The 14,232-nt window shown below is 31.5% G+C and overlaps 3 protein-coding genes across 4 annotated transcripts in view; all 3 read left to right on the forward strand.

Moving 5' to 3' along the window:
- Positions 1-5,433, forward strand: part of LOC140053930 (ribosomal protein S6 kinase alpha-3-like) — a 31,427-nt gene extending 25,994 nt beyond the window's left edge. Inside the window, exons 17-19 of the mRNA XM_072098681.1 lie at positions 452-528; positions 1,038-1,155; positions 1,637-5,433. Of these exons, the coding sequence (XP_071954782.1) occupies positions 452-528; positions 1,038-1,155; positions 1,637-1,900 (459 nt within the window). The 3' untranslated portion in view covers positions 1,901-5,433. The remainder of the gene's footprint in view (positions 1-451; positions 529-1,037; positions 1,156-1,636) is intronic.
- Positions 5,434-5,998: 565 nt separating this feature from the next.
- Positions 5,999-9,109, forward strand: LOC140053998 (peroxiredoxin-4-like). The gene is made up of 6 exons (XM_072098789.1): positions 5,999-6,176; positions 6,716-6,833; positions 6,987-7,103; positions 7,572-7,694; positions 8,039-8,204; positions 8,407-9,109. The coding sequence occupies exons 1-6, from the start codon at positions 6,017-6,019 to the stop codon at positions 8,464-8,466; spliced, it is 744 nt and encodes a 247-aa protein (XP_071954890.1). The 5' UTR covers positions 5,999-6,016; the 3' UTR covers positions 8,467-9,109.
- A 459-nt stretch (positions 9,110-9,568) lies between these two features.
- LOC140054129 (uncharacterized) lies at positions 9,569-14,180 on the forward strand. Of its 2 annotated transcripts, XM_072099011.1 has the most exons (5): positions 9,569-9,709; positions 10,095-10,119; positions 10,252-11,326; positions 11,685-11,833; positions 12,308-14,180. In XM_072099011.1, the coding sequence occupies exons 2-5, from the start codon at positions 10,115-10,117 to the stop codon at positions 12,477-12,479; spliced, it is 1,401 nt and encodes a 466-aa protein (XP_071955112.1). In that variant the 5' UTR covers positions 9,569-9,709; positions 10,095-10,114; the 3' UTR covers positions 12,480-14,180. The 2 variants fall into 2 exon arrangements, with proteins under 2 accessions (XP_071955112.1, XP_071955111.1); XM_072099010.1 differs by having other exon boundaries at positions 10,095-11,326.
- Positions 14,181-14,232: the final 52 nt, after the last annotated feature.

The raw sequence follows: 14,232 nt of genomic DNA on the forward strand, positions 1-14,232 counted from the left end.
TCACATACAATTTGATAGTGTAGACAAAGTTTTAGTTTTTAAAATATAATGAAATGAAATAGAGAAAAGGAAAGTAGGTCTAAGTACTAAATACTGTACTTTACTTTGTGCTAATTACTTTTATTTTTTCAATGACAGCTGAATTTGAGTTGTTTTTTTAAAGATGTATTGTCAATGTCCCCCAAAAAAATCACTTCCGTAGAAAAAAACCCCCAAAAAAGTAATGTTTTCCCTTATAAAATGGTTAAATTCAACCAAAAATCTATTGGCTGACAGCCAATTTTACTTACCGTTTTTTCAGTTAAATACTTTTTTTTTATCATCTATTTTTTGGTTGAACTGGATAACTATTATATGACATTAAAATGGCTTATTCAACAAAAAAATTAAAATAATTATTTTGTTAGGGGGACAATACATCTTTAAAGTTATCATTATTTTCTTGTAATAGGTTTTGAAGAGGCAGGGTTATGATGCAGCATGTGATGTGTGGAGTTTAGGGGTACTACTCTACACAATGTTAGGAGGGTAAGTAAATATGTAATTTATAAAAGTCTAAAGCTCTGTCTACACTATCAAAGTTTATGTGACAACAAATATGATGTGCCCATATATGGACATGATGACATCATACCAATACCATATTTGGGCATATATCACTAACATATTTGGTCACATTTTCAAAAAACTAGTTTGATAGTGTAGACAGAGCTTTATACTATGAATTGGTTTTGTTTGGTTATTCTCACTCTTGAAAGATCAAAGCATATTGATCGACACGTCAAGAAACTCAACAGTTTATTTCAGAACTACGTATGTGGTGTATCGCAAACTTGATATCAACATATTGATATCGCCATGGAAACCTTAAAACAATATAAGTTTTGTAATTATGTTAAACAATTAAATCAATAAAAAAAGTTTATTTTATCCAATTTTAAGAAAGAACTGATTTTAAGTTTCAAGTTTCAAATTTGTAGACACACCCACATTGTGAAGACTTATGAATGAATATTTAATCTTTTTCTTTTTTCTAGGCGGACACCTTTTGCCCACGGACCTGATGATACACCAGAGAGTATCTTGGCTCGTATTGGTGAGGGACAGTTTAACATGGATACGGGTAATTGGGATTATGTCTCCAACAATGCAAAGGTAATACTACTACTATTCTAACATTCTCATTCTGAGAAAATAAACTATTTGATTTCAGACAAAGCATGTGTAAAGGCTCTTTCACACCTGTTCCGGCACGGTTCCTCTCCGACGGCGGAAAATCAAATCGTATATGTGCATATTGATTGGTGCATAGCCTCGTGAAGCGTTGAAAAAACGAAACATTGGCGTTTGATTTTATTTGCCGGTATCGGACAGGAACCATGCTGTAACAGGTGTAAAAAATCCTTAATTGTGTCCAACCAGCTGATTCTTTGTACAGCATCACATATATGTATCACACATGATACTTGTATCATAGGCCATTAACCTGAACATAATACAGGCATCACTTGTGATACATATGTGACACTGTATTATAGACTTTAACTATGATACTATAGAGATTCAGTACAGAGTATCAGGTGGTCCAATTTCATTTTCTCTTGATTAACACAAATAAACTATTTTTATTTTATAGGAACTTGTACAAAAGATGCTACACGTAGACCCATACAGGAGACCCAGTACAGCACAAGTGCTCAAACACCGCTGGTTCCACGAACGTGAATCAATTCCAAGCAATAAACTGACCGCGCAAGATCCAGCTACGGTCAAAGCCGCGATGGCTGCTACGTATTCCGCTTTAAACCGCGCTCCAAAGATGGAACCGCTAGAGCCCGTCACCGCGTCCATGCTGGCTCAACGTCGAAAGATTAAGAAGCTGAGTTCCACTACCCTCTGAAATGATGAGATATGCAGTTGATTAGAATAAAGGTGCCGAAGAAAATATATATAGTATTGAGTCTATGTAAGTATAACAATGTATGAGTTTAGTAAGGTAAGCATTAGATTATTGGCAAAGGGTTGTTATCAGCTGAATAAAGGTAGTACATTTACAGATTTATGTTTTAAAGTACAAACATGTTATATAGTTTTGATTAAATTATACTCTTTTCTGCCTATATAAGGCATAAATCTGATAGGCATATATAGTCATGACATCATAACAGGACCGTATTTGGGCATGTCATGACAATATCATGCCTCTGATAGGCTAAAATAGTCATGACATCATAATGGGACCATATTTGGGCATCTCATGGCCATAACTTGCCTCTGATAGGTTAATATAATCATGAAATTATAATGGGACCATATTTGGGCATTTTATGACCATATCTTGCCTCTGTTAGGCTAATATAATCATGACATTATAATGGGACCATATTTGGGCATTTTATGACCATATCTTGCCTCTGATAGGTTAATATAGTCATGACATTATAACAAGACCGTATTTAGGCATGTCATGACCATATCTTGCCTCTGATAGGCTAATATAGGCATGACATCAAAATTAGAAGACCATATATGGGCATGTTATGTACAGATCGTGCCTCACAAAACATGTTTACCAGTAGGACATCAAATGGTTGGATATTCCATTGTGACTGCTTATTAACTACAATGTATCTAGCTGTAATACTATGCCACGATAGACGCCACTTGGCAAACTATTTTTATTGATAATATATACACATTTTTATTATTAAAATTATGATATAAACAAAAAAACCAGTTTAGACATACATATGCATTCTATTTCATTTATGCTTCTGTTTGTTAGATTTTATAAATTTGGATTTCCACTATATTAAAAAAAAATCAGAAATATTATTCAATCTATTTTGTAGTATTTATAATAACGTATTCTTGTCCGTGTTTTACCTAGCAATAGATAACGAGTATTTAAAACATTACTTTTTGTGTGTATACATTTGAAATTTGCGTATAAATTTGTATTTTTCGATATATTATCCATTTAACAAAATTTGCATATTATATATTAAATTTCTGCACTTATTTTTTATTATTCTCTTTAAACACAGAGTATACATCATGTTTTTATAATATCATGGTATATTGGAATTAATAATTTAAACATGTGCATTTCTAATCCCACAATAGACACAATGCAGACCTGTACTTTTAATAACAAATATTTAAATATGATATAGTATGCTTAAATAGTGCAAAATAAATAAATATTTTTCCTTTTTATTCCATAAAATTACTTTCCCTTGTAAAATAGTTGAAATACCTATTACAACTCCTTCCATTTATCTTGGTTCCAATTTCAAATTTATTCTCATACTCTAAAGTTGCTGAATTTGAAATTATGGAATGGTCCGACCCAAACGTATTCCTTATTAAATTTAAGGGCACTGTATCAGTGTCTTTATTTCTTGTCGTATGCTGCCAACTCAGGGTGATGTGTTACAAATAAAGTCTTCCTTTAACAAGTGTCAAATACTGTACGTAGTTTGAATATATTACAATGTTAAACAATACAACAAACGATGAAACAATGATTGTGTATTAGTAGAGTTCTCCTTATCTGTGTTACTACATCATGTTATTATTTCACTTTCTAAAACTCTGTCTATATTATCAAACTAGTTTTACAAAAAAAGTATGATGTGCCCAAATATGGTAGTGATCTGACCAAATATGGTAGTGATATAACACCATCATATTCGTATATAGGCACATCACATTTTGTTGTCACATAAAGTTTGATAGTGTAGACAAGGCTTTATACAACATAAGAAATGTACCAGTTTGTTTTGGAATACAGTAGTAACAGTAGTAGATTGAATGATGTTTATTCAAATGAGTTGTACCCATGTATTGACAGTTATGCAAATGAGGTTTGATACTTTGAATATATTAAAACTGTAACTGGCCCATATTTGGTCATGTCCGTCATAGATATGTAGTATGTGTTGTTAATTTATTCGTATACTTAAGTTAAACGAAACTAAGGTTGTTTTTAAGGCGTTTATTACACAAAATTATATTTTGTTACTTTATTTTGTTTTAGGATAACAGTTTGAGCAAGTTAGGCCATTCGATACACTTATGTTTGGTTTTGCTGTCAATAACCATTAAATCATATATAAATCTTGCAATATATGTAATCGAAAAGGTGTAAAATAACGACAATTGGCCTAGAGGGAGCTCTTGTTGCAAACATAAGTGTAGGTTATTGTCTTTTTGTAGGGTCATAGGTCATATATGGGCATATGGGTGTGGTCATAAATGTTTATAGTAAATTGGTGTGATCTTAATTGGGTGAGGCCATTTATTGGTGTTGAGGACATTTTGGTGGGATTTATAATTTACAGTAACAGGCCAGTACATCTATTTCATGTTTCACACATTTTTGTGGTTTAAAAGTACAATGTATGCATTCCAATGAAGGACAGCACAATCGTTAAATGTTAGATTATTTAAATTCTTTGTTATAAACAAAAGAAAATATTTTATTATTACAATTTACAGTATACATTTTCCCAACAAAAATAATTAAATACACAATTTACTTTTTACTTTTTGTAGGATACTATTCTTTACTTGCTATCCTTAAATTCATTCTAGATAAAATGCTTTTGAGACGGACAAGCAGACAGACTGTAAATAAACAAATTATTTCGTTCATTAAATGTTTCTATTTAAGTGTGAGCCTGAAAGAATATGTGTGGAAGAGTTAAAGGGAACCATCAAATTTAATAGAAAATTAATAGCAACATGGTTTATTTTATAATAGTGATATTAATTATGTAGGAAAATATATACAATGATGTTAAATTTTTAGGTTTGTTTGCTTGAACTTGTTGGAGACGGACATCTTTCTTTTTTTTCAGCTTATTTCTTAGTTTTGTAACCAAATTATGTTAGAAACTTTTTTGAATTATATTTTAAATTGTTAAATATTTTAATTTTTGTATTAGCAAGTGGGGTCCCGCCGTTGATACGCTTGAACGACTTATATATTCAGCCGCCAGTAGTAAATTTGCAATGGTATTGTTAGCTTGTTGCTTGCAACTTATTCTTAATATTTCATCACAGTCGATCGTAGGCCTACTTAACTATCACTAATGCTTTGTTTATGTTGTTTGATATGATATCGATGGCAAGTTTAGATTGGATCCTCCTAATGTAGTAATAAGCTAGATGGAGTTTTGCGTATGTATGTTTTTGAATACTCCATTATGTGTGTATTATATTAACCTTCAAATTCTATTTTGTCACATTTTGTATACAATTTCTCTAAAGAGAACTTTTTGGAAAAAAAAGAAGAAAATATGTCTTTAGCTGTTAGATATTAAGCGAATATCACTGATATGTATATAGTGCCAAGTCCATTAGGCAAGAGCTACACTTAATAGAGAGAAGTTTAAAGAAGAGAATTAAACACTCTTTTGGCCTGAATTCTACTTGTATTTGTTTAAAGTGAAGCTTTCGACTTGGGATGACGCGTCTTTTTCGTTTTCAATTTCGTAAGCATCATATTTATTTTGATACAAATCTGTCATGTGAAGTCAGGTGGCTTTTGTACACATTAAATAATTAAAGATGTATTGTCCCCCACAAACATGAAAAATTATGATTAATAAAAATAGATCTTTAATAGGCCATTTTGCAGTTTTAATAAAGTTATTCACTTCTGTAGAAAAAAAAAAAATAATTTTTTCACTTATAAAATGACAAATTAAACGTTTCATTTTAACCAAAAATTCATTGTCTGACAGATAATTTAAACATTTTTTCCTTTAATTTACATTTTTTTCAGGTAAATCAATTTTTTTCAAATTGAATAACTACAGTATTATGTGAGATTAAAATGACATATTCAACAACAATTTTTTAATCACTATTTTTCAAGGGGACAATATCTTTAATTGTTTCTGGTATTTGAGTTTACCGCTCCCCATCCCCACCCACCCCTTGTTGTAAAATAGTAATGCGCCCTCTATTTAGTAGTTATGACGTGTCGTCCTTGTCAGTTTTCAATATGGCTGCCTCCGTCGCACGTTTTGTGTACCTTGTTCTCCTTCAACTTGCGGCTTCAGTTATCGCTGAAGAAGCTTGCAATGTTTATGGTGATGGACATGTATATCCTGGGGAGTCACAGAAAAGCATAAAACATGCAGTTCACTGGAGTAAAGCTCAAAGTAAGTCAATTGTTTCCTAAGCCGCGCGTGTGCAGACAGAGGCTGTCGGAGTATCGACGATTTTTCCCAGGTACGCAACGGAACGGATTGGCTGCTCCATCCAGCGATTGAATGCCTACTTATCAGCCTAGGCCTAACATTGACCTTGGACTTGATCGGCTTATTTTATTAGTCTGCATAATGCTCATACATTAGAATGTAGGCCGCAGCCTATGTTCAAATAGTTTTTTCAAAATGTTCTGTATTACTAATTTTCTAGAAACCTTCAACAACTAATTTTGAGCAATGTAATTAATTGTAGGCCTATATTATGTCAACTTAAATTTTCTTTTTGGACAAATAAAATAAACTATAAACTATATGTTGTTATTGTTAATTTTATGTATTACAGCATGCTCTTTTAATTATTGCTATTACGTTATAATTTTTATTGTTTTTTCATAAATATCGCTATAGGCCTAAATAAAATATATAAACCAACACAAAATGTAAATTTGTAAGTGTCTTTAAATCATTTTAATCTCAATTTTCTTTTTAAGTTTCTAAGCCAGCTCCATACTTTGAAGGTACTGCTGTAATTAATGGTGAATTTAAAGAACTCAAGTTGACCGATTTCAGTGGCAAATATTTGGTTCTGTTATTCTATCCATTGGATTTGTGAGTTATTTACTTTGTTAGATTTTATAATGCCTTATAATAAAAGCATAATATTCTGTAAGATTTATTACAAACAATATAATTACTAATAATAAACTAAGTAAAGCAATTTTATTTCAGATTTGATAATATTGTTTAATTTTCCTTTTTCAGTACATTTGTATGTCCAACAGAAATCATCGCATTTAGTGATCGTATTAGCGACTTTAAAGAAATTAATACAGAAGTTATTGCAATATCAGTTGATTCACCTTTCACTCATCTTGCATGGTAGGTAAAGATAGTTTTCGGCAAAAGTGAATAACTTCTTAGTGGAGTTGTGGCTATGATGCTTGTCTAGCAATCGAAGGGTCTTTGATTCACATCCTGTTAGTGTCCTGATGTTTTCTAACAATTACAACTCCACTCCCAAAGACTTGTAATAAGACTTTGTTTATGTACAGCATCTTGTCAACCTGTATATAAAGAAATGGACAAAGGTTCAACATATTTGGATGGACAGTTCATCTTTAAACATTGAATTTAAAAGTCTAGAACTCTGTCAAACTTTATATGACAAAAAAATGTGATGTTCTCATATGGACATGATGATGTCACATTACTACCATATTCGACTATATCGCTACCATATGTGGGCACATCACACTTTTTTTGTGAAACTAGTTTGATAGTGTAGACAGAGCTTTAGAAATAAAATTATATGTTTCCAACTGATATGATATGATTATATTATTGCAGGATCAACACTGATAGGAAGCAGGGAGGTCTTGGTAAAATGCAAATTCCACTTTTGTCTGATCTAACTCATCAGATGTCCAAGGATTATGGTGTTTATCTAGAGGACTTAGGACATACATTGAGGTAATGGATATGTTGCTATCTCTTAAACATTTGATGTAGATCCATATAATACCAAAGCATAATCACTATACTAAGCTCTGTCTACACTATAAAAAACAAACAAAACAAAGTGTGTGCCCAAATATGGTAATGATATGACATCAGCATGTCCATATATGGTCACATTATACTTTTTTTTCACATAACGTTTGATAGTGTAGACAGCATTAAACATTAAAGTAGATCCCTATACAGAACAAAGCATAGACAGTATAATCGTAAAGTAAAGATGTACATTCTCCATTGCCTTTAATATTTCTTCCTAAATATATAATCTTAATTTCATTTTTATTTCTAATTTATAGAGGCCTATTTATAATTGATGAGGAGGGAGTCCTTCGTCAAATTACTATGAACGATTTACCCGTTGGCCGTTCAGTAGAAGAAACCATTCGTCTTGTACAAGCATTCCAATACACAGATAAACATGGTGAGGTGTGCCCAGCAGGATGGAAGCCCGGAAGTGACACGGTAAATTCTATTTTATTCATTTTTTTTCTGGTCTTGTTCCAGATTTGACAATACAATAGAAACAATAAAAACATATATCACAAATGCTAGACCCGGGGAACTCCAACAGCAAACTTAATCACTAGTCTGTACAGCATTGTAGATTGCCTATCCTCCTTGCAAAATGTTGAAAAGTAATTTGTGTTTATTTTTATTTTTTTAGATCATTCCAAACCCAGTCGATAAGCTGAATTACTTTAAAAAACAGAACGGCAAGAAATAATCTGAAAGAAGATTACAGTGTTGTTTTTATCTTTTTCTTATTTTTTTTAGCAACTTTACATCCTATTTCTTATTGCACCAACCCTCTATTTGGACATATGTTTTTTTTAGTATTATTTATGACATTTTCCAAATTTAACAATCAGTATATTGGACAACAAGGGGACAAATAGTTCAATTTTATTTATTAATTTAAGCACATGGTTTTACCCGTTTAGTTTTTTCTCATATGTTTACACAATAAAATATCTATGCACCTATAAAGCTATTTAGATACATTATATTTTAACTGTTATGAATATTCATAGGATCTTATTACAATATTCATATTTACAATTTAATTTATCACTACAAGTATATGAAAACTGTCTACAGTTAAATATAAATATTCATTAATTATTATAAATAGCAAGATTTTCATTTTATTGAATTTGATATTACTGTATATGCAAAATCTACAATGCCAGTGTGTAATGAATATTTATAGTGTTAATGAATATTCATATATTTATTCATTAGACAAATCAAGATCCAAATGTACTTCTTTCTACTGACTTGTTTATTTGCTTATCATCTTTCTTTATATTTCAAAGGGCTATGATACTTATTTATTTTGCATTCCTGATGGACCAATAAATTCAATTAGAACAATTACATAAGTTGTTATATTATTTTATTTTCTGTGTTTTATATCATTTGTTTCTACATCTCATCATCACGGATCATACAGAATATTGTTTGTAATCTTTTTAATAAAAAAGAATTTTGGTTTAAGATTAATTTAAAGCCTTAAGCTCTGTCTACACTAATAGTCTTAAACATTGAAAGTAACATGATCTAATGTTGTTAATGAAATCCAGAAGAAAATGTATATATAATTCAATTAATTTTCTATAAACAAATAATAGTAATGCTGCAAAAAAACCAAAACATTTATTAAAAAACTAGTTTTGCTGCATGCTATCATCATGGAGGTATAAATTATAGTTCCATGATGCTATGAACAACATGCGGTTTCCAATTATGACGTCATTATACCTTGGTTGCCATATCGATTACGTAAACAAACAAGGGATACCGCCCACCATTGTTTAGAGCCGTGTGTATCGCTCGAGTTGAGCAGCAGCTAGAGGGCTAGCCTAGCTTTTTGCGTGTAGAAATGGCTTGGAAACATTTGAAATTAATTTTTACTAACTCTTGAATATTGTGCAACTTATAATCGTAATTATTTAACAGAGGTTCTGGTAGGTTATTGTATGCATATTAACTGAAATATGATAAAAAACCAGTGCGTTTAGTTAATGTTTTTAGTTAGCCTACTAGGCCTACTACTAGGCCTAGGCCTAGTTAGAGCTAGGTAGGCTAGGCCTAGCTAGCATGTCTAGCGCAGCCTCAGAAGTTTAACTTCTAGTAAGCGGCAGTGTAGGCGCCACACAGCAATGCATTGTTGTGGATGGCGTTTTTCGGTATGAAATTTGTAGCTCCTACATGCAGAGTACACAAGTGTACTTACTATACCAATATCATGTTTTAAGACATCATCATCATACTTGTGACTTGTCACTAAAAAGTTCATGCAAATTAAGATTGATAATAATAATTATTAATATTTTTATAATCATTTTTTAGACAAAAGATAATATACAAATATGGAACTAGAATCTCCTTCATTTGAGTTTGGACACAATTCTCCCTCAGGGATGGATTACGAAAACTCTCACCAATTAGTAAATCAAGGTTGGAGGATGTCGGATGAAGAACAAGACGATCCAATCAACACAAGCCCACAAGACATTGAGGAATCGGACAATAATGACCAACAGCTGACCGATGAAGAACTGCAGATTCTTGCAGAACAGATAGCTGTTGAAAGAGAATTACAGCAGATGAAGGAGGAGGGTTATCTACCGGTGGATGATCCACCAGAATATAATGTTAGAGATCGTATTGCTCAACTAAATGCCGAACTCGCCGCTGAAGGAACTATAGTTGACAATCGAAGACAGAGTGTTCAGTTCCGTGAAGACCCCGTCTCCGATGTATTTCCGGTAATTTATTACGAAGATGATGATGTGGATGCGGCAGACGAGCAAGAGGTCAACAACGAAGAGGATATAGCTGATAAAGAAGTTGCGAAATTAACGCTTGTTGATTCTATACCTGGCATTGAACGTCAGACTTTTATACAAAGGGAACAAATGCCAAAAAAATCTCTTGCCTTCGCAGAGACTAAGGAAGAAACGACATCGAAAGAAGTCCTTGATTTACTAGATGATGAGGAGAAGGTTGTGGTTGAAAGAGAAGGAAAGTTTGAAGTTGTTGATGCTTCTGACTTGACCACAGAAGAAAGACATTTAATGGGGTTAGGCCCAGTAACAACAGAATCAACAAGTACTACTTTACCAAACATTAACAACTCCGGTTCACACTCTATTCATGAACTACGACCTTTGAAACAGAGGCCGTCAACTGCGACATACTCTGGGAATGAAAAACCTAACAATCCGCCAACTCGTCGTATTCAATCAGCTCGTCCTGTGAATAAAAAAACTTCTTATCAACCAATAACTGTAAAGAAAGTGGATCCGTTTCGAGATGGCACAATTTCAGATTTCGGAAATCAAAAGAGTCGTTATGGACAGACGGACGAACAGAAAGAATATCAACGGAAAATGGCGCGGTTGAGAAGAGATCAATTACGTGAAGAAACGCAAAAAAAAGAAGAGGAAGAAAGAAGGTTAAAAAGTGATAGTGAACAAGCTTTTCACGCTTGGATGCAACAAAAACAGGAAGATACACGTGCCAAAAAAAAAATAGAAAAAGAAAAGAAAAAAAACGAGAGTGAAACCGATCCAAATAAAGTAAGTTTTATATTCATTTAGACTAATTGTAGTCAACTTAAAAAATACAGAATTTCATCATTTATCAGTAATTTACCAATCACAACGAATTTCCATTTTGAAGTGGACTAATAAAATATCTTGAATCAGCGTTCTTTTCATTGGGTTGAAGCGTTGCTTACCACTGAATTATAAATAATTCTTCCATACTATATATAATATACCATGATGCTTGAGGATTGACCATAACCTTTGACCTTTGTCCCCATAAGACTTGACCTCCCTGGAAAGATACTGCCTGATCATAGTAACAGAAATATATAGATTTTTTCCTTGTATCTTAATTAATATTATAATAAATTGCTTACTGTATTTATAGCCCGACCCAGACGATGTTTTTAAAAGTTGGCTACAAGGAAAAAAACGTCAATCAAATTTAGAAAAAAGGTTTCACAAGCACTTTGAGGAAGAAAATAAACAAGGCCAGCAACAAAGAAGTCGTGAAGAATGTGAAAAAACTTATAAAGCGTAAGTGCTGTAGTTAAGTTTATTCTAGAAAAATAATTCCACTTAGTCTTGGATGTTAAAATGCTTACCTGTCAAAGTTTGGTACAGTACATTTAAAACGTTATCAGGACTCCATAATAAAAGAAGAAAGAATAATGAAAGAAACGTTATCAGGACTCCATAATAAAAGAAGAAAGAACTAGAATTGAATTCGTCACTTTGACGAATTATAAGTGATCATTTTTATCATTTTAATGAAATTAACATTTCTTAAACATGCACGTATGTTAACATACAATTGGAAAATGTTGATGTATGAAAGAAATATTGAAAACAACCCCACTTTCTCCAGAAAAATGGCTGTATATGTAAAAAATATATATACAGTATATATTAGTGTAAATCCAATTTTAAATCTGCATACAGTACTGTTACGATCTCATTATATCTTGTAAGTGCATCTCATATTTTACAATCTTCTTCTGTTTCTTTCAGATGGGTCCGTTCCAAAAACTATCAATTACGTGAACAACAGTCCCTCAGCCGAGCACACGCACTCACGTCGAAGCACCAAATACAGCGGTCAAGGAAATCTCGGACATTGGCAAAAGCACTTCAAGTTGCTCAAACCTATAGATACACAGATTACTATGGCTATAGATTCTAAACAATCAGGAGCTAAATGGTCAAATCATAAAAATTATTCATATTTTGACTCCATAAGTTCATTATTAACGGAGTACTTAACTCACTGTTCAAAATTATACATCATTGTAAGCATCATCATGGTCATAGGTTATTAGCCAAAAAAAGCAAAGCGTACTTCAAAAATAGACCTAGTATCATTTCTCAGTTTGGTAGAATTACACATTTTTTATGTGATTTCATTATAAATACCTGGTGCAAATTAACTACTAATTTATATAAAAATTAGGTTTGACCTTAAACTGTGTTAATTAATGTACTTTTTAATGAGTTCTCTAAATGGTTATTTGACAATTGACCTGGTGATAGTATCTAGCTAGTCTATCCCAATTTATGCTAAGAGCTCCTACAGTAGTAAGCATTCTGTGTTTCATTTATTTTGCCAAAAATTTGTTTTATTGAATAAAAAATTATTTCAATAAAGATATGTTTTTATTTGTATTCCAATGTTTGTATTGTATATAAATCATAATATAGAAAAAAAATTTGTAGAGATAAATTTGGAACATGTCTGTATCAAGCATTAGCATAAGGCATTTGCATAGCTCATTTGCATAGCTCATTTGCATTGCTCATTTGCATAGCTCATTTGCATAGGTCATTAGCATAGCTCAACAAAGTTTCAATTTGTTACTTATCAATATTTAAAAAAAATATTATTAATAATGTATGCATTTTTCTCAATTATTGTCCCATTACCATATCAGTTTTAAATAATATATGATAATATGTATATTTTGCAGGTAACTGATTATTTATGTGTTTAAAAGCTCTTTCAATTAATTATAGTGATAGAAGTTATGCTGTCTCCGTGTTGCCAGTACTTTATATTTATCAGTATTCCGTCCAATGTAATTTATGTTAATATCAAATTCCATAATGTAAAATAATTATATTAATATAAAATTGTGTAAAATTTATATGAAATGAGCAGATTGGAGTTTACTGACACTACTACTACAATGTATACAGTATTAGAAATGTTACTGTACTATTTGTATTGTACTATATGCACTCTGCTATTTGTACTGTACTATATGCACTGTACTATTTGCACTGTACTATTATTTAAGGTACTAACAATGCTGACAGTAAAATTAACACAGTTGACAGTGGATATTTTGTAAAATATTGTAGAATAAAGTTGTACAGAACTAGTTAAGCAAAGCATAGTGTTTTGAGTGACTTAAGTTTATTTTTGTATGTGTATAGAATACTAGATGTTTTTATTTTACCTACATTTGTTGAGAGAATGGAAAAAATGAAACACAGATACATCTAAAAAATATGCTATGATGATAGACAATTAGGTAGAAAATTTATTTTAAAAATGCCTATTAAATTTGCTTGAAAAAAAAAATGTTTTTTGATGTAACTTTCAGATTTCAAGTTAGCTTGATTTTGTTAGGTAAGGTTTTTCCAAAGTATTCAATATTACAAGATCATATTTTCAAAGGGGTAGAATTGACAAATTTTTTGATTTGATTTCAATAAATAGGTGCCAATAAAATAGATGTTTTTTATTCATAACCTACTAACTAATATGAAGATGATGACTAGTTTTAGACCTTATTCAATGCATTGCTGTATTTTGTATGATTCAATTTCCTTGGTGATAACCTGCTTTCTATCCCAATTTATGTTAAAATAAAGGCTGCAAGTGGTGAGCAATCTGTGTTTTTATTCTTTTATTATTCGTTTGAGATTTTATTTAT

Source organism: Antedon mediterranea, chromosome 7 (assembly GCF_964355755.1).
Source record: "Antedon mediterranea chromosome 7, ecAntMedi1.1, whole genome shotgun sequence".
In the NCBI taxonomy this organism is placed as follows: domain Eukaryota; kingdom Metazoa; phylum Echinodermata; class Crinoidea; order Comatulida; family Antedonidae; genus Antedon; species Antedon mediterranea.